Source organism: Equus caballus, chromosome 16 (assembly GCF_041296265.1).
Source record: "Equus caballus isolate H_3958 breed thoroughbred chromosome 16, TB-T2T, whole genome shotgun sequence".
Classification (NCBI taxonomy): domain Eukaryota; kingdom Metazoa; phylum Chordata; class Mammalia; order Perissodactyla; family Equidae; genus Equus; species Equus caballus.
In genome coordinates, this window is record NC_091699.1 from 87,735,959 (window position 1) to 87,763,743 (window position 27,785).

A 27,785-nucleotide genomic window follows, 5' to 3' on the forward strand; every position below is an offset into this window, starting at 1 on the left:
ACAAGCTGATCTGAACATTCATATGGAAATGCAAGGGACCAGAACAGATAAAACAATCTGGAAAAAGAAAATCAAAGTTGGAGGAACAAAAACTTCCCAATTTCAAAACTTATAACAAAGCAATAGCAATTAACATGGTGTGTTGTTTGCATAAAGATGGCATACAGATCAGTGGAATGGAACTGAGATGCCAGAAATAAACCCATACATGTATGGTCAATTATTTTTTGACAAGAGTGCCAAGAGAATTCAATGGGGGAAATAAAAGTGTTTTAGCAAACAGTGCTGGGACAACTAGATACTCACATGCAAAAGAATGAATATGGACCCCTACCTCATACCATATACAAACACTCAAAAATGGAAAAAAGACCTAAATTTAAGAATTAAAACTATAGGGGCTGGCCCCGTGGCCGAGTGGTTAAGTTTGCGTTGCTCTGCTGCAGGCAGCCCAGTGTTTTGTCAGTTCGAATCCTGAGCGTGGACATGGCACCGCTCATCAAGCCACGCTGAGGCAGCATCTCACATGCCACAACTAGAAGGACCCACAACTAAGAATATACAACTATGTACCGGGGGGCTTTGGGGAGAAAAAGGAAAAAAAAAAAAAGAAAAAAAAAAGAATTAAAACTATAAAACTTAGGGCCAGCCCTGTGGCCAAGTAGTTAAGTTCGTGTGCTCTGCTTCAGTGGCCCAGGGTTTTGCCAGTTCACATCCTGGGCACAGACATGGCACCGCTCATCAAGCCATGCTGAGGCGGTGTCCCATGTAGCACAACCAGAAAGACCTCCAGCTAGAATATACAACTATGTACTGGGGGGCTTTGGGGACAATAAGGAAAAAAAAAAGAAGATTGGCAACAGATGTTAGCTCAGGTGCCAATCTTTAAAAAACAAAACAATAAAACTCTTAGAAGAAAACATAAGTATAAATCTTTGTAACCTTGGATTAGGCAATGGATTCTTATTTATGACACCTAAAGCAAAAGCAACCAAAGAAAAAGTAGAAAAAAATAGGTAAATTGAACTTGATCAAAATTTAAAACTTGTTTTTCAAGAACACTATAAAGAAAGTTAAAAGACAATCCACAGAATGAGAGCATATATTTGCAAATGAACTACTGAATAAGCATTTAGTATAAGAATACATAAAGAACTATTGTAATTCAAGAATAAAAAGACAAATAACCCAATTTAAAAATGAACAAAGGATCCAAATAGACATTTCTCCAAAGAAGATATACAAACAGCCAATAAGCACATGAAAAGATGCTCAATGTTGTTAATCATTAATGAATTGCAAATGAAAACCACAAGGAGGCTCCACTTTACATCTACTAGGATGGCTATAATAAAAAAGATGGACAATAACAAGTGTAATGGAGGATGTGGAAAAACTGGCCCTCATATACTGCTGCTGGGAATTAAAATGGTACAGTCATTTTGGAAAACAGTTTGGTAGTTCTACAAAAAGTTAGACATAGAGTCAAGACATGACTCAGTAATTCCACTCCTTTGTATATACTCAGGAGAATTGCTCACATATGTTCACACAGAATCCTGTACATGGATATTCACAGCAGCATTATTCATGATAGCCCCAAAGTGGAAACAATACAAATGTCCATCAATGAATGAACAAAGAAAATGTGCAATGGAATATTATTCAGCCAAAAAAAGGAATGAAGTACTGATACATGCTACAACATAGATGAACCTTGAAAACATTATGCCAAGTGAAGGAAAGCCAGTCACAGAAGGCCACATATTTTATGATTCTATTCATATGAAATGTCCAGAATAGGTCAATCCATGGAGGTGGAAAGTAAATCAGTGGTTGCCAGGGGCTGGAGGAATGATTGCTAATAGGTATGGTATTTCTTTTTGGGGTGATGAAAATTTTCGAAACTCAGATAGTAGCATAGGTTGTACTACTTTATGAAAATACCAAAAAACTCTAAAATGATGAATTTTATGGTATGTGAATTATAACTCAGTAAAGCTATTAATTAATAAAAATAAAAGGAAGCAGTTAGCACTTTTCCAGAATATACTTTTCCTACTTAAAACTTACATTTTCTGTGAGGCTCATGTTTTCTTTGCTGACATTTAACACTGTTGTCATTAAAGCCAGATTTATGATGCTGAGTTACTTGACTGATTTCTTGAGGTAGAACTGCACCCTGAAAGTTAAAATTCTTATAAATGATTTAAATAAACTCTTAATGTTATAACTACTTCTTTTCCTCAATGTTTAATAAATACTTTATTATTTTTATAAAAGTTACATAGCTCAATAGAAAAAAATTTAAGTAACAGAGAAAAGTATAGAGAACTTAACCAAATTCCACCACCCAGAAACAACCATTATTAACATAATAATCATCACTCCAGATGTTTCTCTATGCATTACTTAAATAGCAAGATACACAGAAAACTATCATTTTACAAAAATGCTACTTTCAATAGAATTAAATCTAACTTTGCTTTAAGTTAATACAGAAACTAAAGAAAAGATTTAACTTCAGGTAAACGTTTCTTTACAATAGAAATATCAGCCTCCAAAGATCCCTCTAGATTTGCTTCAAAATAATTCTATCTCTGTGGTGGGGAGGTTGGGAAATGAGTGGGTGTTATAGAAGAAATAGGGTTGGACGAGCGCAAGGCAAAGGATGGGTACTTGTGGGTTCATTATACTATTCTCTTCGCTTCATGATTTTTTTTTTTTGAGGAAGATTAGCCCTGAGCTAACTACTGCCAATCCTCCTCTTTTTGCAGAGGAAGACTGGCCGTGAGCTAACATACATGCCCATCTTCCTCTACTCTATACGTGGGACGCCTACCACAGCATGGCTTTTGCCAAGCGGTGCCATGTCTGCACCTGGGATCCCAACTGGTGAACTCTGGGCCGCCGAGAAGCAGAACGTGCAAACTTAACCGCTGCGCCACTGGACTGGCCCAACACTTCATGATTTTAAAAATTTCCATTAAAAGGTTTTTGAAAATTCATCATTTCTGTCTGTTATAAAAATTGAGGATATTAGCCCTTCCACATCCCTTCCCCCAATACCTGATTTCATCAATTAATGTTTATATTGTCAAGGTTTTCAAATGATGGAAGACTACTACCAGATGGCAAGACTGACTATAAAGCTACAGTAATTGAGACAGTGCATGAACAGAAAGAATTAGAAAATGGCATGAGTAAGTTTCATATAAAGATCACATCAGATCCTTTTGTTTTCTGATAGGGAAAGGAGGCCTGAAAGCAAAAAGAGACAAAATTTGCCACAGATAGTGGGAAGAGGAAACAAAAGCAGAGGCTGGAGATGGTCAACACAAATTAATCATTTCACAATTTTGCTTTTGGTGAGCCCTATTTATTTTCTTCTGAGCACAGACAAATAAACACCAGGTGCAAAGACACATCATGTTCTATTTGGCAGTGGGCATGTTCCCAAATAGCTGTGATATGCACCAGAGTGTGAAGGCAGGTCCAACGAACTCATATGCACAGGAACACCCAGGGCTCTTTAGTCTTGGAGAGTCAAAAGGGCCAAGAGATTTCTATCTGCATGGCACAGTGGCTGGTGGGATTTTGGGCTACAGCGGTACATTATAGGGGAATGTGACTCTAAGGTAGGGAATTAGAATATCGGATCAATAGATAGGTAAGAACGAATATTGTGTATCTAGTATGTGACAGGCATGGTAAGATGTACTTTGCATCGATTATCTTAATATCATTATAAAAATGCTACAATCATAAAAATGCTATGGGGTATTTTGATTCCATTTTATAGTTGAGTAAACTGAGGATCAAAGTGATAAATTAATTTGGTTATAGAACTAAATAATAGGAGAGCTGACATTGGAGTTCTAAAACTCATGTTCACAGTACCATTTCAGAGAAAAAGTGTGCCATAAATTTAATTAGAAAATACTCTAGTTTTGAGTATAGTTTTTTTGTTGTTCTATTTGATACTTAAAGCTATTTGTGTTAGTCACATTATCATATTTTGCCAATAAACGCTTGAATTTTTTTTTTCAAGATTTTATTTTTCTTTTTTCTCCCCAAAGTCCCCCAGTACATAGTTGCATATTTTTAATTGGGGGTCCTTCCAGTTGTGGCATGTGGGACGCTGCCCCAGCATGGCTTGACAAGCGGTGCCACATCCATGCCCAGGATTCAAACTGGTGAACTCCTGGGCTCCCGAATCGGAGCACATGAACCCAAACACTCGGCCATGGGGCTGGCCCCAACACTTGAATTTTTCTTTAAAGACTTTTTTTAAAGAGCAGTTTTAGGTTCACAACAAAACTGAGAGGAAGGTACAGAGATTTCCCACATACCCCATGCTCCCACACATGCATAGCTTTCCCCATTATCAACATCCCCCAGTAGAGCGGTATATTTGTTACAGTTGATGAACTCACATTGACACATCATTATCACTCCAAGTCTATAGTTTACAGTGGGTTCACTCTTGGTGTTGTACATTCTATGGCTTTGGACAAATGTATAATGACATGTATCTACCATTACAGTATCATACAGAGTATTTTCAGTGCCCTAAAAATCTTCTGTGCTCTGCCTATTCATCCCTCCCTTTCCCCCTAACTCCTGGCAACCACTGATCTTCTTACTGTCCCTATAGTTTTACCTTTTCCACAAGCTTGAATACTTTTTTTTTTATTATGTTGAGTTCTCTAGAATCTGCTCATCAGATGAATACCAGACTGCTTATTAATGTTTCGTGGATATAAGTGTTATACATGGTGGCTCATAATTCTTGGAACATACAGGAGATAAAACATGAGAGTTTTCAGGAAATATAAATAATGAAACAGCATCCAGTAACAGGAGATGCATGTAGAAGATTCTGAGGAAATATACTATCAACTGTTGAGTTCCATCTCAAGGAGACAAGTGGTAACATAACTAGTAGCCCTTGACTGAGACCTAGGGGAATTTTGGCAGTGAGAGAGGAAAGGGCATCCTAAGTAGAAGGAACGATAAGAACACATAATCTAATATAGGAATTATCTGTTTGTGGGAAAGAGAAAATAAAGAGACCGATTTGACTGGAATAGACCATTTTACACAATAGTTGGACATACTCTATACGAGAATTAGGTGGAGTTAGATTACGAAAGGCTTAAATATTAGTTTAAGTTGTAGTTGAATTCCAGTGGTACTAAACAGGGACCCTTATACATAGCAGAAATTTGAATAACACTATTTTAGGGCTGGAAAAGATCTCCGAGGTCACCTAAGTCGAATGTCTTAATTTTGTACATGAGGCCACTGAGGCCCAGGGAAATTAGATTTGCTTAATTTGAGTCACAAGATCTGATTTCCCGATTCTGAGTCCAATGCCAGATTTGTCACACCACACTGCCTTAGGGCATAAACTGAGTTCAAACCCAGGAGCTCTGCCTAATTACTTTGCCCTAATATGCCACAGGTGAATGGATCTTTAGGAAAGATTAATCAGGCACTACTATGTAAGAAGAACTAGAAAAGAAAGAGATAAGAAACAGGAAGCACAGAAAGGAGGGTAGTCTAGGCCTAGGATGACAACCTAAGGTCCATCTGTGGGAATTGAGAAGAAGTAAACAGATGTGAGGTCTCATTGCAAAAAAATATTAGAGAGAATGAGCAAACATTTTTGACTCCATGCTTTTCAGATTATGTGCTTGGAGAGATGGCAGTATTAGAAAAAAAGATAGAAGAGGCCATAGGCAAAGTCAATTCTGAGACATCTTATGGTTGAGGTGACAGTGGGGTATCCATCTATACCTGTCTTCTAGAAAGTCAGAGACATCAGGTTAGATCTTGTTTGAGAGGTTGGAATCAGAGACATAGATTGAGTGGTAATCAGCAGAGAGGTAAGAGCCAAAGTCACCAGTCAAGCAATAAGGTAAAAAGGAAAAGAAAACTATCGTTGAGTTTTGGGAGTTGAGTCCCCACTGAAAGGCTGGAAGAGTAGAGGTTAATAAAGAAGTTGAGGGGGCCAGTCCCGGGGTGGTTGAGTTCGTGTGCTCCGCTTTGGTGGCCTAGGGTTTTGCCAGTTCGGACGGATCCTGGGCAAGGACATGGCACCATTCATTAGGCCATGCTGAGGCGGTACAACCAGATGACCTACAGCTAGAACATACAAGTACGTACTGGGGGCTTTGGGAATAAAAAGAAGAAAAAAAAAAAAGATTGGCAACAGTTGTCTAGCTCAGGTACCAATCTTAAAAAAAATAAAAAAAATAAATAAGTTGAACAAATAGGGAAAAACAAGAGGGGACTCAGGGTAATGTTCCCCTTTTTTTTAACAAACTTTTTCTTTTAAGATTTTATTCTTTTCCTTTTTCTCCCCAAAGCCCCCTGAGATATAGTTCTATATTCTTCGTTGTGGGTCCTTCTAGTTGTGGCTTGTGGGACGCTGCCTCAGCGTGGCTTGATGAGCAGTGCCATGTCCGCGCTCAGGATTCGAACCAACGAAACACTGGGCTGCCTGCAGCAGAGGGCGCGAACTTAACCACTCGGCCACGGGGCCAGCCCCTAATGTTCTCTTTTATAGCAAAACTCCTTGAAAGAACTGCCTATATTTGCTGCCTCTAATCTCTCTCCTCCCCTTCTCTCTTAAACGTACTCTAATCAGTATTTCATTCCTATCACTCTACTGAAACTGCTCTTGTAATGGTTCCTAGTGACCTTTATGTGCTAAACTCTATGGTCAATTCTCTGTTTTCATGTTAATTGATCCATCAGCAGCATTTGACCAAGTTGAAAACTCTGGTCTTGACATTCATTCTTCACTTGGCATCTAGACACCGCCCTTTCCTGGTGTTCTTCCTGTCTCATTGGCTGTTCCTTCTCAGTCTTCTTCATCAGTTTCACCTAATCTCTCTGACTCTTTAAGGATGGAATTCTCTATGGCTAAGTGATTCGACTTCTTCTCAATCTACATTCACCTCTTTAGATATACAGATACACACACACACACACATATAAATATGATGACTCCCATATTCTCTCTCCAGCTTGGGCATCCTCCATAACTTCAGACTCAATGTCTAACTCTACATCTCCATTCAAATACTCAACTGTCCAACTCTCTATTTCCACTTAAATATTTAATATACATCTCAAACTTAACCATGTCCAAAACTGAACTCCTAATCTTCTTCTACAAAGCTACTTGACCCGCAATATTCCACAACTCAGTTAACAGCCATTCTATCCTTTCAGTTACTCAGATCTTAAAAGTGACATCCTTTAATCCATTCTCTCTTTAACTCCCATATCCAGTTCATCATCAGCTGGCAATCCCTTTCAAATATGTCTAGAATTTGACCACTTCTCACAGGCTCCTACTACCCTGGTCCAAGTCAAGATCAACTCTAACTTGATTTCAGTAGTCTCCTAATTAATTTCTATTTCCATCCTGGCTCCTCTGCATTCTATTCTCAACATAGCAGGCTTGATAGTATCAAGATAGAGTGATACTATTAAAAGGTAAGTCAGATCATGTCACTCTGCAGCTCAAAACGCTCCACTGATTTCCCATCTTGTTGAGTAAAAGCCAATGTCCTTAAATTGCCCAGAAGGTCCTGCATGGTATTGTGTCACCTAACTACATTTCCCACAATTCACCCTACTGATTCAATCATAATGGTCCTCTTTTCTCTTCCTTCAGTATGCTAGGGATGGTTCCCATCAAGAGGGCCTTTGAATTTGTCTGGAATACTCTTCCCTCAGATATCTATGTCCCCTACCCCTCATTTCATTCAAATATTTGCTCAAAGGTTATCTGATCATTCCATTTGAAACTGCAAAACCTCCCCTCCCCTTCCCCTGAAATTCCCTATCCTCTTTCTTGTAATTTTTCTCAAACTTATATATTATCATCTAATATATCATGCAATTTACTTATTTACTGTCCTCTCCTCCTTGGAATACTAATTGTTTGAGGGCCAGGATTTTTGTTTTGTTTACAGCTATATTCTCACTGCATAGAACAACGCCTGGCATATGGGAGGTACTCCATAGATACGTGTTGAATGAATGAATAATAACAAAGCACTCCTGAAGAATGAGTGGTTAGCAGTAACAGAGAGAGGAAAAGAGGGTTTGAAAATCTGGATATGGATTACACTTAGGTAGAAAGAATTATAGATGATGTAAGGAAAATTTATAATAGCTTATTGGCATAGGAGACCTGTGTATTTTGTCACTCTCATTTTTTATGTTTATTTTACCATCATTCCCTTTGCTATTTTCCCCCCTCTAGCTCTGATAACACTATTATCACTAGAGGCCATTAGAATAAATGAGGTTCACATAGTATAGGCTATTGGTTTATAAACCTGAGAGAACATTCCTTCTCGAACTAAGCTGAGAAGATTGGTCAGTAACTAGCAAAACATGTAGTAGGAATTCATTCCTTTAATTCTTCCTTTTTTTAATTTGAGTCTATCCTTTTAGCAGAATTTCTTTCCTCTTCTTAATCTCTAGCAAGAATGTGTATTTGCTCATTCATATTTAAGACAACCAACTGCCAGCATAAAGCTACACATTCAAGTGGAAATGAATAAGTTAATGAGTGCCCTTAAGGCCTTTGTTGAATTTAAAATACAGTCACATGTGCTGCATAACGATATTTTGGTCAATGATGGACTGCATATACAACAGTGGTCCCACAAGATTAGTACCATAGAGCCTAGGGGTGTAGTAGGGTGTACCATCTACGTTTGCGTAAGTACATTATGACGTTTGCACGACAAAAATGCCTAATGACATATTCCTCAGAACGTATTCCTGTCGTTAAGCGATGGCTGACTGTATCGTTACTATGATTTTGTAAACAACTAAAAAAAAGTCCAAAATTGATTTAAAAAGAAAATTATGTATATTCTCACTGACTGGTCCAAAAACTTTTATATATGGCTGAAGAGAATTATGAAAATTCATGATCAAAACTGTTATTTCTATTCTATGAGATTTCAGGAGAAGATTAATCATTGCATACCTGAAAGAGAAATATAAAAAGTATATTTTTTAACATTAAATGTCCATCAAACAAGGTATACTAACCTTCTCTTGTAGACTTGGCTGAAAGTGCTGAACCTTTCCGGATCCCTGTAAGGACTGCCAAATGCTGCAAAACTCATCATCATCTTTAGTAGGTACCTGGCAAAACACAAAAAAATTCTTAAGGAACTGAAACGTGAAAAAATAAAGATTCCTTAAAAAAATCAAATAATTTATTCATTAAAGTTATGTAGTGGTAGGATACTTAACTTTCATTATCTGAAATTCCAGTTGTTTTTTTCTAGAGCTCAGCATAATAATAATAAAAGTATTTTATTGGAGTGAAAATGGTCTTCTTCATATGTAATTTTTTGAACAGTTTTCTTGAAAAGTATTTAAAGCATAACAAACGCTTCAAAAGATTACACGGAATCAATATTGCTACTAACAGATTTCTTTTGTCTTCCAAAGCACTGACATATTATCTCATTCAAACTAACGTTTGACGATTTTATTTTTAAAATCTTCACCTTACACAAAACTAATCTAATAGATTAAAAAATCAGCTATTACTTACGGAGAACTGATTTCATCCAGATTAAAACTGTGGAAAAATATGCACCAAAATTTAACACGGTTACCTATGAGATTTGAGAGGATTTCTGCTTCTCTTTCCTTTGTTATTATCTACTTATCTGTGTTTTCTAATTAGTCTACAATAAACATGTATTAATTGCATTAAAGAGTGTGGTTAAGATTTGGCGCCATGGAATTAAATAAAGTGTCTCACACAAAGCAATTCAGTTTTTCCCAGGAAGATGAAATAAAGGAAATAACCCAGGAGCTGCATGGTGGAAACTTGAAAATTGCTTATGATTAACATGATGTAGTCTTCTCCCTTTTATCTTTCAAAATTGTCATTTCATAGCAGATACATTTGGGTTATATAAGAAAAAATTAAAAACCTTTTTAAACAGATATTCCCAAGCTCATTATTTAAATAAATGAATTTCTTCTTTAATATAACTACAATTTTATTACAGAAGTAAAATGCTATCAATAGTATACTAGCCTATTAGCTGAAAACAAATCTGGAACTGACTCAAATCAAAACTTTTTAAAAAGCTAACTTGAATTAGGTCGCTTACAAAGTCTGCCGGCGATTTGTAATGGGGGTGGAGAGAAATTAAAGACTGAGAGTCTTACTTGAGTAGGAACAAAAAGTGATTGAGGGGAATGGTTCAGGCCTCCCAAATGCCCAGAGGAAACTGAGGAAGCTGAGCTGTACTGATTCACAGCTGGTTGTGGTTTCACAACGGCCGTCAACTTCTGATTTCCAGTTTCAGAGCGACTCCCATGAGAAAGGTTCACCAAGGCACTTGTCGGCAGTCGATAACCTCTACCAGGTGAACATCTAAAAGCAAAAGTTATATCAAGATCAGAGGGAAATAATACTAAATCTGCTAGGGAGCAGAAGAATCAAGTAATTTTTGGGTGGACAACCCATAATCCATAATCTGAATTAATAAATATCACTTTTAAATTCAGTTCAGGAACTTGAAATCATAGAAAGATCTCAATTTATAAGATGATACATTTCTGAAAGTTTCCAAATAGACTATTCAGTGCTATGAAGTGGGGAGAAAAGACTATTCTAGAGGTATGGTTCTGGAAGTGCGAATGTGTGTTAGTTTGCCCTCAGAATGCTTGCAACATAACAACTAACTAAAAGTTTATGAATTAAATGTTAGACTTCTTTAAAAAATTGGTTTGTACCATCTGGGCTACGAAAGCGCAGGAGCTACCGGAGTGTGGAGCCATTCTTAGTGTGGCTCTACCCACACAACAGGGCAAAGGTTAGCTGTGATCACATTTGTCTCTGGATCAACTGTTGAGTCCAGCCCTTTTTTATCCTCATCTTCCCATCTTAAAGTCCTGGACCTGGCTTATGAGACAAGTATTTGTGGTTTCCTTCCTTCCTGGCCTGATAAGTATTAGATATTAAAATAAGGCTTCTCGTGTCAAAAGTTTTCACCTCTATCACCTATTTTTTTCTCTCTGAGAATACAATTTCCTTATATTACAAGATCATGGAGAAATAGAATTCTTTTATGAGAAGTCTTTTTAAGATTGCTAGATGGGGCCAGCCCTGTGGCCGAGGGGTTAAGTTCGTGCACTCCACTGAGGCGGCCCAGGGTTTTGTTGGTCCGAATCCTGGGTGCGGACATGGCACCACTCATCAGGCCAGGCTGAGGTGGTGTCCCATATGCTACAACTGGAAGGACCCACAACTAAGAATACACAACTATGTACTGGGGGGCTTTGGGGAGAGAAAGCAAAAAAATAAAGTCTTTAAAAAAAAAAAAGGATTGCTAGAAAATACTTTTGTGAGAATTATGCTTAAAGATTCTGCATTATAGAAATGAATATACTGTAGGCAGGTAACCTTTTACACAGCTCTCTATCCCTCAAGAAATTCACTGCCTCTACCTAGAAGGGGAAAAAAAGAGACTGAGAAAAAAAAAAAAGTTAATCATCTTCAAAACATACTTTCAAAGTAATCGGGCTAAGGTTACTGGTAATCAAACATTCTCATGAAAAATAAAATCAGATATGGGACTCAGACTCCACTGTTGCATATGAAGAGTACAGACAGGATAGTCTTTGGGCAACAGGCACATTCAAATTGCAAAACAATAATAGCTTTCTGAAGGTGATCACTTGGTATAAGGACTGAAGATTGTGATTTTATGCAAAGAGGCTAAACAAGCATAATCGATTTTTTATTTTAATTACCCACTAATCAAAATAGAGGAGAAAAAGAAACTAAGCTAATTTCAGTTCAGTTTTCTAATTGGTTTTCAGAAGAGAGAAAGGAAAACTGGTAAGGATTTCATTTAATCCTGACAATAACTTAGTGAAGTATGTATCTTCACCAAAAATGAGGAAATTGAGAGTCAAAATGCTTTTAACTGACCTACCCAAGGTAACACAAAGCTTAAGTGGGAGAGCTCACCCTTTCTAATATTCCACGGTGCCTCTTACTCTATCATGATCTTTTTTCCTGCAACTTTAAACTTTCTATTAGTGTTCCCCCAAAACAGACTTGCCTAAGTCTCACCCGTGTTAAACTAAAAACAAACAAGACAATCCTCTTCCTTTAAACCTTCTAACTTCCAGTTATTGTTTCTTCTCTTCATAGTCGAACTTCTCAGAGTTCAGCTCAATCTCCTGCCTCCATTATTACATCTGCCATTCACTCCTCAAACCACCACAATCTAGCTTGAGCAGCCACAACTCTGCTAAAACAGGTGGCAAAGACTTATAACACGTCACTAAATTCAAAGACTGTTTCTACTCCTCAAGTTATTTAACCACTAAAAAAATGCAAATCTGATCATGGCACACCTCTGATTCTGATGGTTTTACATTGCTTTGAGGATGAAGACCAAGAAGATACTAAGATCCCTAACATGTCCTGAAAGTTGGCTTACAAGTTCCTGCACAGTGTGGTCCTTGCTTTTCTCTCTTACTCTAATCTTACGTAGTTGCTGAAATTCAGACACACTTGCATTCTTTCAGTTTTTTTGAATGACTGAAAATGTCCTTTGTTGCATATTCTATTCCCTCTTCCTGACCACGTGTCACTCTTCCTCCCTCTTCCCCCAGTTAATTATTATTCATTCTTTAAGTCCCATCTTACATATCACTTCCTCAAGAAAGTTTTTCTGGAACTCTCAGGACAGGTCATACTCTTATAGAAACCTGAACTTCTCCTTCCCAGCACTTGTCACATTTTAATTAAATAATACCGTAATCAGTTACTTAATTATCTCCCTCACTAAAATGAAATCTCCATGAGAGTAGAAAGCATGTCTGACATTCACTGTTACACTGCCAGTAGCAAGTATGATGTCTCACACATAACAGGAATTCAAATCGTGGACAAATAAGTAATGTAAAGTCAATGGCCACATGGAGATCTTCACAAAGTATAACTATCATCTTAAACACAAACCTTATTGTTAAGCCTCCAGGAAATTCTTCATCAAATAATACTTCAAATAGTACATCAGCTTCTCTATTAGCTGTTAAAAAAAAGAGAAAGATTTAAAAATCACATTACAAAAAACCAGCATATAACTTTGTGGCGTGTAAGAAGCATTACAACTATCAAAAAACAGTGTGGGGGAATACAGACAGTAAATGAAAAGGAAATAAGCTCACAGATTACCTTACTGGTATTAATTTAAGGTAAAATAATAATATTTAAAATTAAATGCTGTGAGGATTAATTAGACTTTTCTCACTGCTTTTGTATATGTTTGAAATTATTCATAATAAGAGCTAACAGAAGAGATAATTTTGCAATTTGCAGTTTAGAGGGTCTTGCATTAAGATAGACAAAAGACAATGAAGATTTGAAAACATGGCAGTAATGAGAGAAATAAACTAGAGAGAATAGATACATCATTAGATAGAACTGGCAGGAGTTCGTGACTTGTGGTGATAAAAAGGATGGAGATGCCAAAGATGATTCCAAAGTTCTGGCTGAGATGACTTGGTAGATTACAGATGTCATAATTGAGACATGAGGCACATGGGAAAGACAGTGGTGCAATCAACTCAGAGAGAAGCAGAGAAGAATAAATTTGGCAGAGAGCATGATGAGACATATCTGAGGAGATTAAATTTACCAAAAACACCAAGGTAAAGTGAAGTAATTAGCTATAATAAAGTTTTGAATTCTAAGCTCAAATTAATAATAAAGTTTACCATATAACTTCAGAATTGACTCGCTCTTTCTCTCCATCCTCTTTCTATTCTGTTGGTTGTGTTTCTCTGGAGAACCCCGACTAATACAATATCTGATCCCATGCTAGCCCGTGGTAGGGGTGAGCGGATGTCTCTCCCATCCCCAGGCTCTTGTTGCCCAGTTGCAAGCAGGCTTGCAGAGCTCACCCATTCTCCACCACCCAGCTAGCCCTTTCAACCTGACACTTTTACCTGAAATCTAAACCCAAGAAAGTGAGGCTCAATGAGAGGCAGCAGTTTCTCCTCTGAAGGCTTAAGTCCCACCTTCTAGGCTCTCATTTCCTGTCTCAGGAAGGGGCCACTTCCTCAAAAGATTATTGACAAGAGGACTGTTCATTCCCTTTAGTGGAGATGACTATGGAGATGAGGTCTCAGCTGAGGGCAGTAATGACAAAATATTTCCCTTCATATTCTGTGTCTACGCAGACATGGTTGATCAATGACAGAGCTCTTTTCCACTTCGCCTTACGTGTATCTTTAAAATCCTTCTCAAGACAACATTCCAAGCGGTCACTATTACTGTTAGGAGCTGTCAGGAGAAAGGAAACTTTGATGTTATTGGAGTCCCAAGGCCTTATCAGGACAAGCTAGAGTACAATCCAATAAAGCTGAAAGCTGAGCAGCTGATGCAGTGGTTGAGCAGCAGGAGGGTTGCTTCACTGCACCCATCTGACCCCCACCATCCCTAGCCCAGATCCTCCTGTCTCCATTTCCAGCGGCCAGAAATACATCCAAGAAATTCAAAAAAGAATCATGGAAAAAAATTCTCTTTTAGAGGTATGTGGGCAGGGAAGACCCCAATAGTATGTGCAGATGGAAAATGTGGAGAACCACTGCTCATAGTTAGGTAAGAATCAGGGGAAAGAGTTTAAATCCCAGCTCTGCCACGTACCTGTGTAGACACAGGTGGGTCACTTAACCTCTCAGGTAAAATTAAATAACACCTACCTCTCAGGTGGTTTTGAGGGTTTAATGCAAAATGTCAAAGTGCCTGGCACATCGCTGGAACTAAATAAGCAGTTCTCTTAGATTCACGGCCTTCCTGTTTTCCTCCTTTCTGGGCAGTGAGACCAAGGTTGACTGCCTGGGACATGGAAGGACAGTGCTGACAGCACCCTGACCCCTAGGCACCTGATGTGCTGCTTCATGCTGGGGTGACTTCTTCTGGAACCTATGCTGCAAAGCGGCTCACTCCAGGCATCCCTTTGAGGCACATTTAGATCTTTCGCTGCTTCTTCCCTTTTCCCTTCACTATCTCATCTTTTTTTTTTTTGGTAAAAAATACATAACATAAAATTTACCAGCTTAACCATTTTTAAGTGTTCAGTACTGTTAACTACATGCACACTGTTAAGCAACAGATTGATAGGTCTGTTTTATATATATAATCTAGTTGTATTCATAAAAATCAAATTAATACGCATATTTAATTTTCAAATCTTTTAACTGTAAATAAGCTCATATGTCATGTTTATTTATTTCTCAACAGAAATCAAGAGATTACAATGACAATTAAGGTAAAGCTCTGAGCAAGATTAGATGAAAGCCTAACTAAGAGGAAGTGATGAAACTTTTCTCTTGGTTTCATGAAAAACATAGGTAGACCTGCCAAGGTCTTATATAATTTTAATATGCTACATCTATGTGACCAAATTCTCAGCAGCATTTCCTCAACTCCCCCCCACCCTTTTTTTGAGGAAGATTAGCCCTGAGCTAACATCTGCTGCCAATCCTCTTCTTTTTGCTGAGGGAGACTGGCCCTGAGCGCACATCCGTACTCATCTTCCTCTATTTGACATGTGGGACACCTCCCACAGCATGGCTTACCAAGCAGTGCCATGTCCACACCTGGGATCCGAACCAGCGAACCCCAGGCTGCCAAAGCAGAACACGTGCACTAATCGCTGTGCCCCTGGGCTGGCCCCTACATCCCCCTTTGTAAAGCATTCCCAGATGATTACACGAGACAGAAAAGGAAAATTGTCTCTGAAAATTAAACTGAAAAAAATTAACTAAAATGTAAAAAGATTTAGTTTTTTTCCTGACTTACTGTTGCTCTCTGCTTAGATATAAAACATACAAATTTGTGTTTTACTTTACAACATAGATGCAGTTGAAGACACGTCAACTGTTGAGACATTACCCCCTTTAATTCCTATGATGGTGCCCCGAAGGCCAACTGGAACTGAAAAGTTCTCTCTCACATTTACAACACGGTCAAAGAGACGGAATTCTGCATCCCGATCAGGAATGACGCCATGCTGCTGTTCTAAAGGCTGAAGAGAAGAAAGCTTTAATTTTTATTATCAATTCTAGTTTAAAAAGTTTGGCTACTAATATATTGAAAACATTTTGTTCCTTCTATACTTTCAAAATAAAAACAACTGTGAATTCTTGGATAGGAAACTTACTCTATACAGCAAATGGGGCTTTACTGTCACTCGCACCTTCTTATTATTCTTTCTTTGCTGAGAAAAGAAAGTTTTAAAAATATTTAAAAAATATTAAATCATAAAATTATTATTCAGTACTTGAACATATCTGAATTTTAAAAAGCCAAATAAAATGATTACTTTTAAGAATAATTGACGTTCTTTAGATGCAGCAAGGAGCAACAAATTCTCACTTAAAAATTTTTTTAAAGTAAATTTATTTTGTTGAAGAATAAGACATATATAAAAGTGCAAAATTGTAAGCATACAGTCTGATGAATTTTTACAGTATGAGAATATCTACATATAACCACACCCAGTTGAAGAAAGAGAACATTACTAAGCACAAGATAAAAATTTCCTCCCAGGGGCTAGCTGCGTGGTCAAGTGGTTAAAGTTCTGTGCGCTCTGCTTCGACGGCCCAGGTTTGCGGGTGCAGATCCTGGGCACAGACCTACTCCACTCAAGGGCCACACTGTGGAGGCATCCCACATACAAAGTAGAGGAAGACTGGCACAGATGTTAGCTCAGGGCCAATCTTCCTCACAAAAAATAAAAGGAATTCCCTCCCAGTTACTAACCTTCCCAAAAGTAACCTTATGTCTAACACAAAAGATTAGATTTGTCTGTTTTGAACTTTCTGTAAATGCTATCCTGTTCAAATGCTTTTTTACCCTGAAAAGAATTGTATACAATAGTCAACAAAAATTTATATTAAAGGAAAAAAGGTATAAAGGATTGACCTATGTCAATATGGTGGGTTTTTATGGCTACTTATAAAAATTAAGGTGGCATTCATTTAACAAGTCCTTGCTTTTGGAATCTATTGTGAAATTGGCTTTGATCTTGGAATATTTTGATTATCTAAACAATGCTGGAAGAGTTTTCTCCTATCTTTGCTGTTTGTTAATTCTGAGAACTCACACTTAAGCATCAGCTTCCTTCCGTCTGTAAGATGGAAATAATATTACCTGTTCTACCTAATAAAAATATGAGAATAATTTACATCCACTGCAATCCATAACTAGCATTCACGTTAAATTTTTTCAGAAAGTGAATTCCTTCCTAAGAAGAAAAATGGCAGCAGTTTACTTATATGGCAGTCACCTATCTTTAGAACATGGCTTATGGAAATAAGTACAAAAGGGCATAAAACAGCCCCAACCTACTGAGCCCATAAACTATAGAGTTCATGATTTATACATTGTAAAATGCTCAAGCTTTAAACAGAGTCTATTTTCTTTTACGATAGAGACATTTCATTTATTCTTTTAACAGATATTTACTGAGTTCCATTTATGTGCTATGTATTGATCTGGGTGCTGGGGATAAAACAGTGAATTGTTTTTTTATTCTAGTTGAGAGAGACATACAGGAAACAAAATAAGGAAAATATATAACATGTTTGAAGGTAAAAAGCATAGAGGAAAATAAAGTAGGTAAGGAAGATCAGCAGTGGGGGAGAGACTGCAATTTTAAACAGAGTGAACAGGGAAGACCATAGTGACCAGCTGTCTATGTTCCAGCCCACAGCAGACTAGACAGACCAACAGAGCACAATTGGTGCCCACTGACAACAGCAAGAAGAAGAAAGAATATGAGAAGAGATCTAAAGTAATTTTAAAAAGCAGACACAAGAACTGTTACTGGGGTATTGCATATGAAAAAACAACCCTGTGAGCTCTAATACATCCCTAGGCATTGTTACATTATAGCATTGATTAGAGGATATGGCACTCAAACCTGATTCATTAGGCAAATTAACAAACCAGGGAATTTCACAAGAGGCCCCAACCCAGAGCTACTAAATGAGAAGTTCTGGGGCCTGGTTACTCAAAATGCGCTCACCTGGGAGCTTGCTAGAAATGCAGAATCTCAAGCCTCATCCTAGACCTACTGAATCAGAATCTGTATTTTAACAAGATCCCCCAGTGATCTGTTGGCAACTCAAGTTTGAGAAGTACTGCTCTAGAGGTAGAATCCAGAGTGTGTTTTTTTTTAAAAAGCTTTATCAGTAACCTTTTTCTTTTTTGAGGAAGATTAGCCCATAGCTAACATTTGCTGCCAATCCTCCTCCTTTTTTTTGCTGAGGAAGACTGACCCTGAGCTAACACCCATGCCCATCTTCCTCTATTTTATGTGGGATGCCTGCCACAGCATGGCTTGACAAGCGGTGTGTAGGTCCACACCCGGGATCTGAACTGGCAAACCCCAGGCTGCCGAAGCGGAATGTGTGAATTTAACCACTGCGCCACTGGGCTGGCCCCCTCTCTTAGTAATTTTGATAATTAACTGGGCTTGGGAACCACTTCCAATGAGAAAACTACTGATACTTTTAATGATGACTGTGTATTATAAAGAAAAGTTTAAACTATGTTCAGAAGTTTGTGCTTATCTTTTAGTTTTTCCTCCTTCTTTTATTACCCTAATAACATTATAACACTAAGAGGAAAAGAAAATCACTCATAACTGCTCCTCCTTGATGCATTAACAGTCTTTTAAAAAATTCCTGTCTTATCTATATGCACACATTTAAAAATTGTAATCAAACTAATAGACTACAAGCTTGTATATGTATCTTCTCTTTATAAGTAAGTGGAAATGTGTAAAACATTTTAGAAAGCTCTGTATCCAAATGGGTTAAACTAAAATTTGGGGGCTTAAAGTTGTAAACTTTTGTTAAGTGGAAACATTTCAAAAACAATGCTAGACAAATAGATTTTACTCTACATTGAAAGACAATTAAAAAGAACCATAATTTTCTATCCTCAGCAGAATACCAATGACCTTTCAAAAACATCAAACTCTTGGCACTGAGCCTTATATTTTTTCCTAAAAAGAAAGAGTCATCTAGCGGTGATTTTCCAGACTCTATTCATAGCTCTTGAATGTGTGATAACAGAATTCAAATAATAATAGCTAAGCAATATTAGGCATTAATAATAATAGCTAGGCATTATTAGCAGGAGTTTACATGTATTAACTCAGTTAATCTTCTTGATGACCCCATGAGGTAGGTATTATTCTACTCTCATTTTACCAATGAGGAAATGGAGGCATGGAAAGGTCAACTATCTTGCCTAAGATAGAAGGTACTGAAAGAGGGATGAGGGAAGATGACTTCAGAGGCCAGACCTCAACTTACTCCGCTACTAGCTCAAATAAGACAATGCTGTGTTAGTAAAGCGGTATCATTTTAATAAAAAGGGAAATGTGTGAAAAATAAAATTGAAAGTTAAAAAAAGGAATATAATCAATCCATTTTCTATGACATCAAGACAGGGAATCAGAAATAGATAAAATAGTTAAGCCTACACAGAACATTATTGCTTTTTAAAATCAAGACATAAAAAAATAGGATAGATTGAGTGGGATTTCAAAAATACTTAGTAACTGAATGAGTTTGTGAGTGGAAAAGTATATTTGAGAATGGTTCTGTAAAAGTGAATTAAATAAAATTTTTATATTCTATAAAAAGATGAATTGTATCTTTAAAGAACTCAGAATAGGAAGGAATAGGGAATTAACTTTATTTCTCAATCACAAACTTTCTATTTTGACTAGATTCACAAAATATTGTTAAAATTAGAAACACTATAAGGACATAAACTTTAAATGCTATGCCTTCTGTATATTGAAGTGCATTTATATTTATTCAGATAAACTTACTAATGGACCCTGGAAATGACTAGAAAATTTTTTAAAATTAAAGGATAGTATAATTTCCATTTTATTTAATTTACTTTTTTGCTGAGGAAGATGTGCCCTGAGCTAACATCTGTTTTCAATCTTCCTCCCTTCTTGAGTGAGGAAGATTAGACCTGAGCTAAAATCTGTGCCAATTTTCCTCTGTTTTATGTGGGTTGTTGGCACACCATGGCTGATGAGTGGTGTAGGTCCATGGCCAGGATCTGAACCTGTGAACCTGCGCTGCTGAAGTGGAGTGTGCTGAATTTAACCACTAGGTTATGGGGCTGGCCCCCAAAATTATAGGATAATTTGACATAAATCAGAATCACTGAGTATGTTTTATTTGGTTGAAATACAAATAAATTATTTGTAGAATAACATATAGTCCATTTAACTTCAAATATCATCAATAATCTTGGTTACTGAAAATAAGTACCTTGCACTTTTCAACTTCTTCTTCGATTTTCTCAACAATAGCTGCATCCAGAATTTGTAAATCACAAGAAGAACGAGACAACGTACTGACAGGATGTCCCTTTAGCCATGTAATAATTTCTTGAACTTTCTCAGCACTACATTAAAAAAACAATAATTTTTTCATATTGATTAAAAGCTTCAGAGGGTTTACATAAAAGAAATGAGGGCTGTGAATTATAAAAGCATTAAATGTATAATAATTAATCACTACACTTAATTGGGACTATTTATAAATCTAATATAAATACAGCCATGTTACTTCTCAGTAATAAAAAAATCACAAAAATTAGTTTAAGAGTACTTTACTGATGTAAATAAAATAAAAAATTACACTAAGATCTTAAAGCCAAGAGAAAACAATACAAAACCCTCTCCAAAAAAGTAATATAAATTCTTGATAAACCAGTTGCTATACCTTTCACTAGAACCACTAAGTTGAACTATGGGCAATAAATACAACAAATTTTGCTTACCCGTTCTCGTTTTCTCCAGGCCAAATGTCATCTTCATAGAACACATCCTCTTGGCTATTTTTGGCTATATAACAAAATAATTCTGGAGCTCTAGCCAAACAAACAACGAAAATATTGCTTTAAAAAATATATATGGCTAACTTAACATAAATTTCCTGTCAAATAATTATGGATCCTAAGGGGACACATAAAATACACTGAGAACTGATTATTATATACAGAGTATTAGTAAGGGATAGAGACTAAAAGATTTGAAAGTATTCATAGGCCTTCAAAAAACTAAGAAGCTGAGGGAGAAATGAATAAACTGTAACAAACTTCCATTACTTATAAACTTTAATTACTGACTCTATCCTTCTGAGATCATAATGGCAGGTGATAAATGAACAAAAATAATATCTACACGTTCACTTTCTAATTTTCACAACAAAGCTGTAGCACTCCACAACAGAGCAAGTGAAATACACTAAAAGTTTCTTTTGACATTCCTCAAAACTTCATTGCTCCCTGAATAGTGCAGGACTTTCAAATACACATAGTAGACTACAGATGCTTATTTTTGCTCCGTTCCCAAACCACTAAAAGAACAGTAAAGTATAAAAAAGGGTATAGACTTAGAAAGACAGGTGAAGAGAGAAGCAGAGAATCTGACAGAATATATGAGTTGTCAACAAAATTTTAGAAATTGGAAACTGGATGGATAAGAGTTAACTAATTTGACAAAGAGGAATAAGTTGCACCTTAAGCCACCAGTGTGAGAAGTCAACAAGAAGCAACTTGAACTGTAGAAGTCCGCGAAAGCTCAGGAATTATGGGCTCCAGGTACATTTTAACGCTGTAGTATTGGGTGAAGTTTAATAGGCTTTTGGTCAAAAATTTGTATAACAAGCAGTTAGACAGTCATGTGGTTACTTTCCGCCCCAGCATAAGACCTGCAGTTTATCCTCTGGAGAGGTTGAATAGGGGCTGCTCTAGCCTTGGGTATACGAGGCAAAGGGATTTGGGTGGGTGGGTGGGTGGGGTGTGAGGAGAGGATAGGTGTCATACTGAAGATGGGATTAATGAAAGTGTAACTACTATGCAATGTGCCACTAGGAAGCAGGCTGGCAAGTATAACATCTTTAGCAAGCTGACTCTGAGATGGAGATACACATTCAGGAAGTTTATCAGCAAGTGCTTGTGGAATCAACACCTGTGGAAGGGAAGAAAAAAGGGAAGGAAACAGAATTGGGCACAGGGAGAAGTTGGGCTGTGATTTATTCTTAATGAACTCGTTGGCCAGTCCCACAGAGATCTCAAACTAGACTTGTCCTGAACTGGGGCAATCAGTGTGGCTGGGCCTTTAAACCTTGCTGATCAGGTATTAGGTCTGTGGCTGTTGTGGGAAGGAGACATCACTTCAGGTGAAGCGGTTCTCTCCTGCCAGGTAATTCCTGAAAAGGACTCACAGCTGAGGGCTGTCAGACAGCAGTAGTCCTGCCGCCAAGGGAATAGGTCCTTCAGTCCTGCAGGGAGATCTGCGGGAGTGTATCACAGTATCTGCTACGTCATGAGACCCCCTTTCCCTGGTTAATTAACAGAACACTGGATGTCAGTTTTGTCTCCCACATCTGTCCTCCAAGCAAAAGGCTGGAGGATACCTGTCTGGGAAAACTAGCCAGCCAAAGAGAAAAGATATACATATACGTAGTGATATTTAAAGGTCCTCTGCAGCAATAGACAAATCCCACCTGACAAGCCCCATCAAAGCAAACTAAACTCTGATTATCATTGTTTTTTTTTTTTTTAATTTTATTTTTTCCTTTTTCTCCCCAAGCCCCCCGGTACATAGTTGCATATTCTTCGTTGTGGGTCCCTCTAGCTGTGGCATGTGGGATGCTGCCCCAGCGTGGTTTGATGAGCAGTGCCATGTCCGCGCCCAGGACCTAAACCAACGAAACACTGGGCTGCCTGCAGCGGAGCGCGCGAACTTAACCACTCGGCCAAGGGGCCAGCCCCAGTGGTTTTCTTTTTTTTTTAAAGATTTTACTTTTCCTTTTCCTTCCCAAAGCTCCTGGGTACCCAGTTGTATATTCTAGTTGTGGGTCCTTCTAGTTGTGGCATGTGGGATGCCACCTCAGCATGGCTTGATGAGCAGTGCCATGTCCGCGCCCAGGATCTGAACCAGGGAACCCTGGGCTGCTGAAGTGGAGCACGCGAACCTAATCACTCCGCCAGGGGGCTGGCCCCCAAGTCAGCGTTTCACTGCCTCACTCTTAAATATAATTGGATACCAAAGAACTACCAGACAAGTGAAAAAAAATCTTTAACATGAAAGGAGAGATCAAATCAAACAGAAAAAGAAATCAATTTGGAGAAAATAAAAAATATAGAGAACAGAAAAAAAAATCTAGAATTACTGTCTTCAGAGAAATAAAATAAGATATTCATTCATTATAAAACAAGATGCTATGAAAAAGGAATACCAGAGAATAAGGACACACTTTTAGAAATAAAAAATGATTAAATCAAATAGAAATTTAAAAATGGTAGAAAATAAGATAAAGTGGAAGAAATCTCCCACAGACTAGGAGTATAATGATATAGAAAACAAATGAGAAAAGAGAAGAAAAGTAAGAGGATTAATCCAGAAGGTCTAACATTTAACTAACAGGAGTCTCAGAAAAAGACAGCAGGAAAAAATGGTAAAGAGGAAATTATGAAAAAAATAATATAAGAAAGTTTCTCAGAATGGAAGGGCATCAATTTCAAGTCTGAAATGGCTGAACAGCAAAAGGAAAGAAAAAAGAGCCATACTAAGGCACACATCATCCCATTATTAAACAGCACTGGTAAAAGGAAGACTAAAAAGATTTCAGAAAATGAAAATAGGTCACACAAAGATTCAGAATCAGAATGGCACAGGACTTTTTAACAGCAGATTTAAATCAAATTTAAATACAGATTTAATCAAAACTTGTGATAAAACTGTAGTGCGAGGGGAAACATGTATGTGTGCAGGGAGGTGAGCCAACGGGGAATGGGGTCAGTGGAAGAGAGCTAAAGCTTCATCTTTCACGGTAGGAAATCAATGCATATGAAAAGTGGAAAAATCAAGGAAAAGTAGTCTAAATAAGACGTTTTAAAGAAATATGGAAGTGAATAGAAGAAATCATCTAAATTTTCTGATGGTAATATGGGAGTGCATTGTGTTCTCCTCCTAAAAAGATATACTGAAGTTCCTAAGTGCTAGTACCTCAGAACGTGACTTTATTTGGAAATATAGTTTTTATAGAAGAAACAAATTACAATGAGGTCATTAGGATGGATCCTAATCCAGTATGACTGGTTTTCCTTATAAAAAGGGGAAATTTGGACACAGAGACAGACATACACAGAGGAAAGAGGATGTGAAGACACACAGGGAGAACACCACGTGAAGATGAAGGATGCGCACGAAGCCAAGAAACAGACGCATAAGGCTACAAAAATATAGGAGAGGTACGGAACAGTTCCTTCCCTAGCACCTTCAGAGGAAGCATGGCCCTGCCACACCTTGATTTTGGACTTTCAGTCTTCAGAACTGGGAGACAATAAATCACTGCTGTTTTAAACCAACCAGTATGTGGTACTTTGTTCTGGCAGCCCTAGGAAACTAACACAGGGATCCTCGAATATGAGAAGATTAGAAACCAGTGGATCAATGGAAAGAACATTCAACTGTGAACCAGAAGTAAAGATCCTTCCTATAAATCTTTGTTATGGAATAACTAAGTTAACCTTGGTACTCAGTTTTCTCATTTTTATAATGAGGAGTTGACACTTGTTGATCTCGTAGACCATTTTTCAGCAATAAAACTCAGTAATTCTAGGATAGTAATCTACTGTCTGGCAGCATTTTAAGATTCAGGAAAATCCACTACTCCAAGAGTTGTACTGTTTATCCACACTAATTTCCTTACTACTGACACAGACATGCAGAGCAGTAAATAATTTTGACAGCAAGTTAAGGAAAATTTTAACTAAAAGGAGGCCAATTCTCATCATAGTTTTTCATTTCAAATAACTTAAGTACAGTATTTTTCTACTCTATTTAAGCTAATGGCTATGATGCTCTGTGACACAAAATTAGGTTTATATGTATCACGTCACATTTTACTAAAGAAACATCTTTCCTCTAAAACTGATATCAGAAAGGCAAAATAAACAGTTACTACGTTCCTACGTTTTTGGATGCCTGGTAGGATCTTGTTAGACACTCACCTCTCTAAGTACTCGGCAAGAAGTTGTTCTGCTGCAGATGAATACATCCATTCACTTCCAACTTTCTTAGTATATCCAGGTACCTCCTCATTTTTTTTGTTGAATTTGAGATTCAAACCCACATTTGCTTTATGGTCTCCATGAGGGCTGAATTTAAACCACACACACACACACACAAGTTTTAAATTTGTGTCTTTGTCAAACAATAAAAAGTTTTGCTTTCAACTCTTAGAAAAGCTTAGTTTTGATTGTTCTTCTATATTTTAGTTATTACAGTTATTTCCAAAGGAGCAGTAATTGAAAAACTAGAGGAAAGGCTTTGAAACCCAAGTTAACAAAGCATATAAATAGATTATGTAGAGAGGAGAATGAAATAAGAAAATACAAGGAAATATATTACTGAGATTCACACATGCCCTCTGATACCTTTTTTCAAGGTTCAATTTGTTAGCTAAAAATAAGAACTGTCTTTCCAACCACCTAAAACATGTGCCATTTAGATGAAAGATCACCATCAGAGGAATTTATGCATAATTTTAAAGAAAATTCAAATTTCTCTGACATAAACTTACTTTCTCCTAGATCCTCTTCCAATAAAAATACTTCCTGTAAACCTTGAAACAAGGTATCCACTCACTCCAAGGCGACTGGCCAACACATATCCTGGGTTGTACTTTATAGAATATTTCTTTAAATATAAAAACAAAAAGGTCAATTATGGAAACACAAAGCATTCAATCTTATTTCTTTACCTTTAAAAGCTGGAGATAATCAAGACATCACTAACCATTGGACTGTGGCAATATAACGATTCTCAAAAGTAAGTGATCCATTTCCCCCTTTTTTTTTTGAAAGGATCTGTAGGCAGAATTTTTCTGCTCCTCTCTCTCCTTTAAGGACAGAATTCCCAAGGATGGATGAAAAGGGGAGGAAATATACAGTTTGTGAAACTCTCTCGAAAAATAAACTTTACTCTAAGTACTAAATGGCAAACTCTGAAGGCAAGAACTATTTAAAAAAAAAAATAACTTTCATATTCCAAGTAGAGACTGGCAAAGTACCTCGGACAAAATGAGCCTTGATAATGATTACATTGAATTAAAATATGAATATGTCAGCCAACTAGTTGCTACTGAGCAAAATTGAAGTGTCCTTCATATATGGATATAAATAACATTTGTTTCCCCTAAGATTTACTATCATGTGAAAGTAACAAGTATGTATAGGCTCATAATTAATACAGTCAATGAAATGTAACCTTAATTTGTATACTGAAGACACTATGAAGACTGTCAAACTAAAAAAAAGTATCAGATCATATAATTTTTAACCAAAAAGCCAATTACTCACAAATCCAGTACCAACAAGTGTAATCTATCATATACTCCTAACATAATGTACATAATACATACAAATTTATTTTATATGAATTTTATATCTATATACATTAATATTTATATGAATTATATGAATATTTTATATGAGTAAAAAGATATTTTATCACCAACAAAAACAAAATTTCCAGAGATTGGTAAGGAATTAATTCAGTCACCATTTTATTTTTAATGATCATGTCTACAACGACTCCCAAATGGGTAAATTTTTTCAGTGGGCTGGAATATAAAGTCACTACTAAAATATATCAATATGTTAGCAAAGAATGCAACATAGTTTTTTCATCAAGAACATTATCAGATTTAGAAATAATACAGATAAATCCAGTATTCTTTCTGGAATAGATAGGAAGAATTAAGGTAACAGTTCTCTACCACAGGTAGTACCACTTTTCTAATAAGTATTTGGAAAAATGTGTTGGGCACATTCAGTTACAATAACTGGCACTGGCTACTAGCATTTAGTGTCCAGGAGCCAAGGATGTCAACTGTCCTGTCATATACAAGACAGTCCTATTTAACACATAATTGTCCTGTCCCAAATACCAACAGTACTCCTCTTGAGAAATACTATGTCATGGTATAATTAAAAATTAATCAGGGGCTGGCCCCGTGGCCAAGTGGTTAAGTTCCTGTGCTCCACTTCGGGGCCCAGGGTTTCGCTGGTTCGGATCCTGGGTTCAGACATGGTACTGCTCATCAGACCAAGCTGAGGTGGCAGCCCACATGCCACAACCAGAAGGACCCACAACTAAACAACATACAACTATATACTGGGGGGATTTGGGGAGAAAAGCAGGAGGAAAAAAAAAGAAGATTGGCAACATTTGTTAGCTCAGGTGCCAATCTTTAAAAAAAAAAAAACAACAAACAAAATCATCACAAATATCCTAGAAATGTAAAATAAAAAGCTGAGAACATTGGGGTAAAGAAAGAAGAAAGCTTGAGTAAAAGTTACAGAAGGTATGTAAAGAGAAAGAAAGTACACTGGAGAAGGCATGCAGAGCAACACTGTGCACTAGGAAGGGAAAAGGCTCCCTCAGATCTAGAAAAAGGGAGGGATGAAGGAACCCAAGTTCTTCTATCTCCATTGTCTCCCAGAACAGAGCACTAGCTTTGTTATCTAATGGACCACTCTCTCGGTTTCCTGACTATGCTTTCTGAATTCTTTCTCCAAAAGAGAACTGATGGCAAGTTTTAGGGACATCTCTGCCTCCCATAAAGTTTCCTCATGG

The 27,785-nt window shown here is 37.1% G+C and overlaps 1 protein-coding gene across 5 annotated transcripts in view; it reads right to left on the reverse strand.

Moving 5' to 3' along the window:
- The window catches only part of XRN1 (5'-3' exoribonuclease 1), a 117,889-nt gene that overhangs the window by 21,506 nt on the left and 68,598 nt on the right, over window positions 1-27,785 (reverse strand). For all 5 annotated transcript variants that reach the window (XR_011427051.1, XR_011427050.1, XR_011427049.1 and 2 more), the window contains exons 24-33: window positions 25,729-25,844; window positions 25,157-25,303; window positions 20,915-21,004; window positions 20,401-20,536; window positions 16,254-16,310; window positions 15,986-16,118; window positions 13,046-13,115; window positions 10,234-10,441; window positions 9,091-9,186; window positions 2,074-2,182 (exon numbers count right to left, since the gene is read on the reverse strand). Coding sequence is in view for 2 of the 5 variants with exons in the window: in XM_023621048.2 (XP_023476816.2) it covers window positions 2,074-2,182; window positions 9,091-9,186; window positions 10,234-10,441; window positions 13,046-13,115; window positions 15,986-16,118; window positions 16,254-16,310; window positions 20,401-20,536; window positions 20,915-21,004; window positions 25,157-25,303; window positions 25,729-25,844 (1,162 nt within the window). In the remaining 3 variants the exon portion in view is untranslated. The remainder of the gene's footprint in view (window positions 1-2,073; window positions 2,183-9,090; window positions 9,187-10,233; window positions 10,442-13,045; window positions 13,116-15,985; window positions 16,119-16,253; window positions 16,311-20,400; window positions 20,537-20,914; window positions 21,005-25,156; window positions 25,304-25,728; window positions 25,845-27,785) is intronic.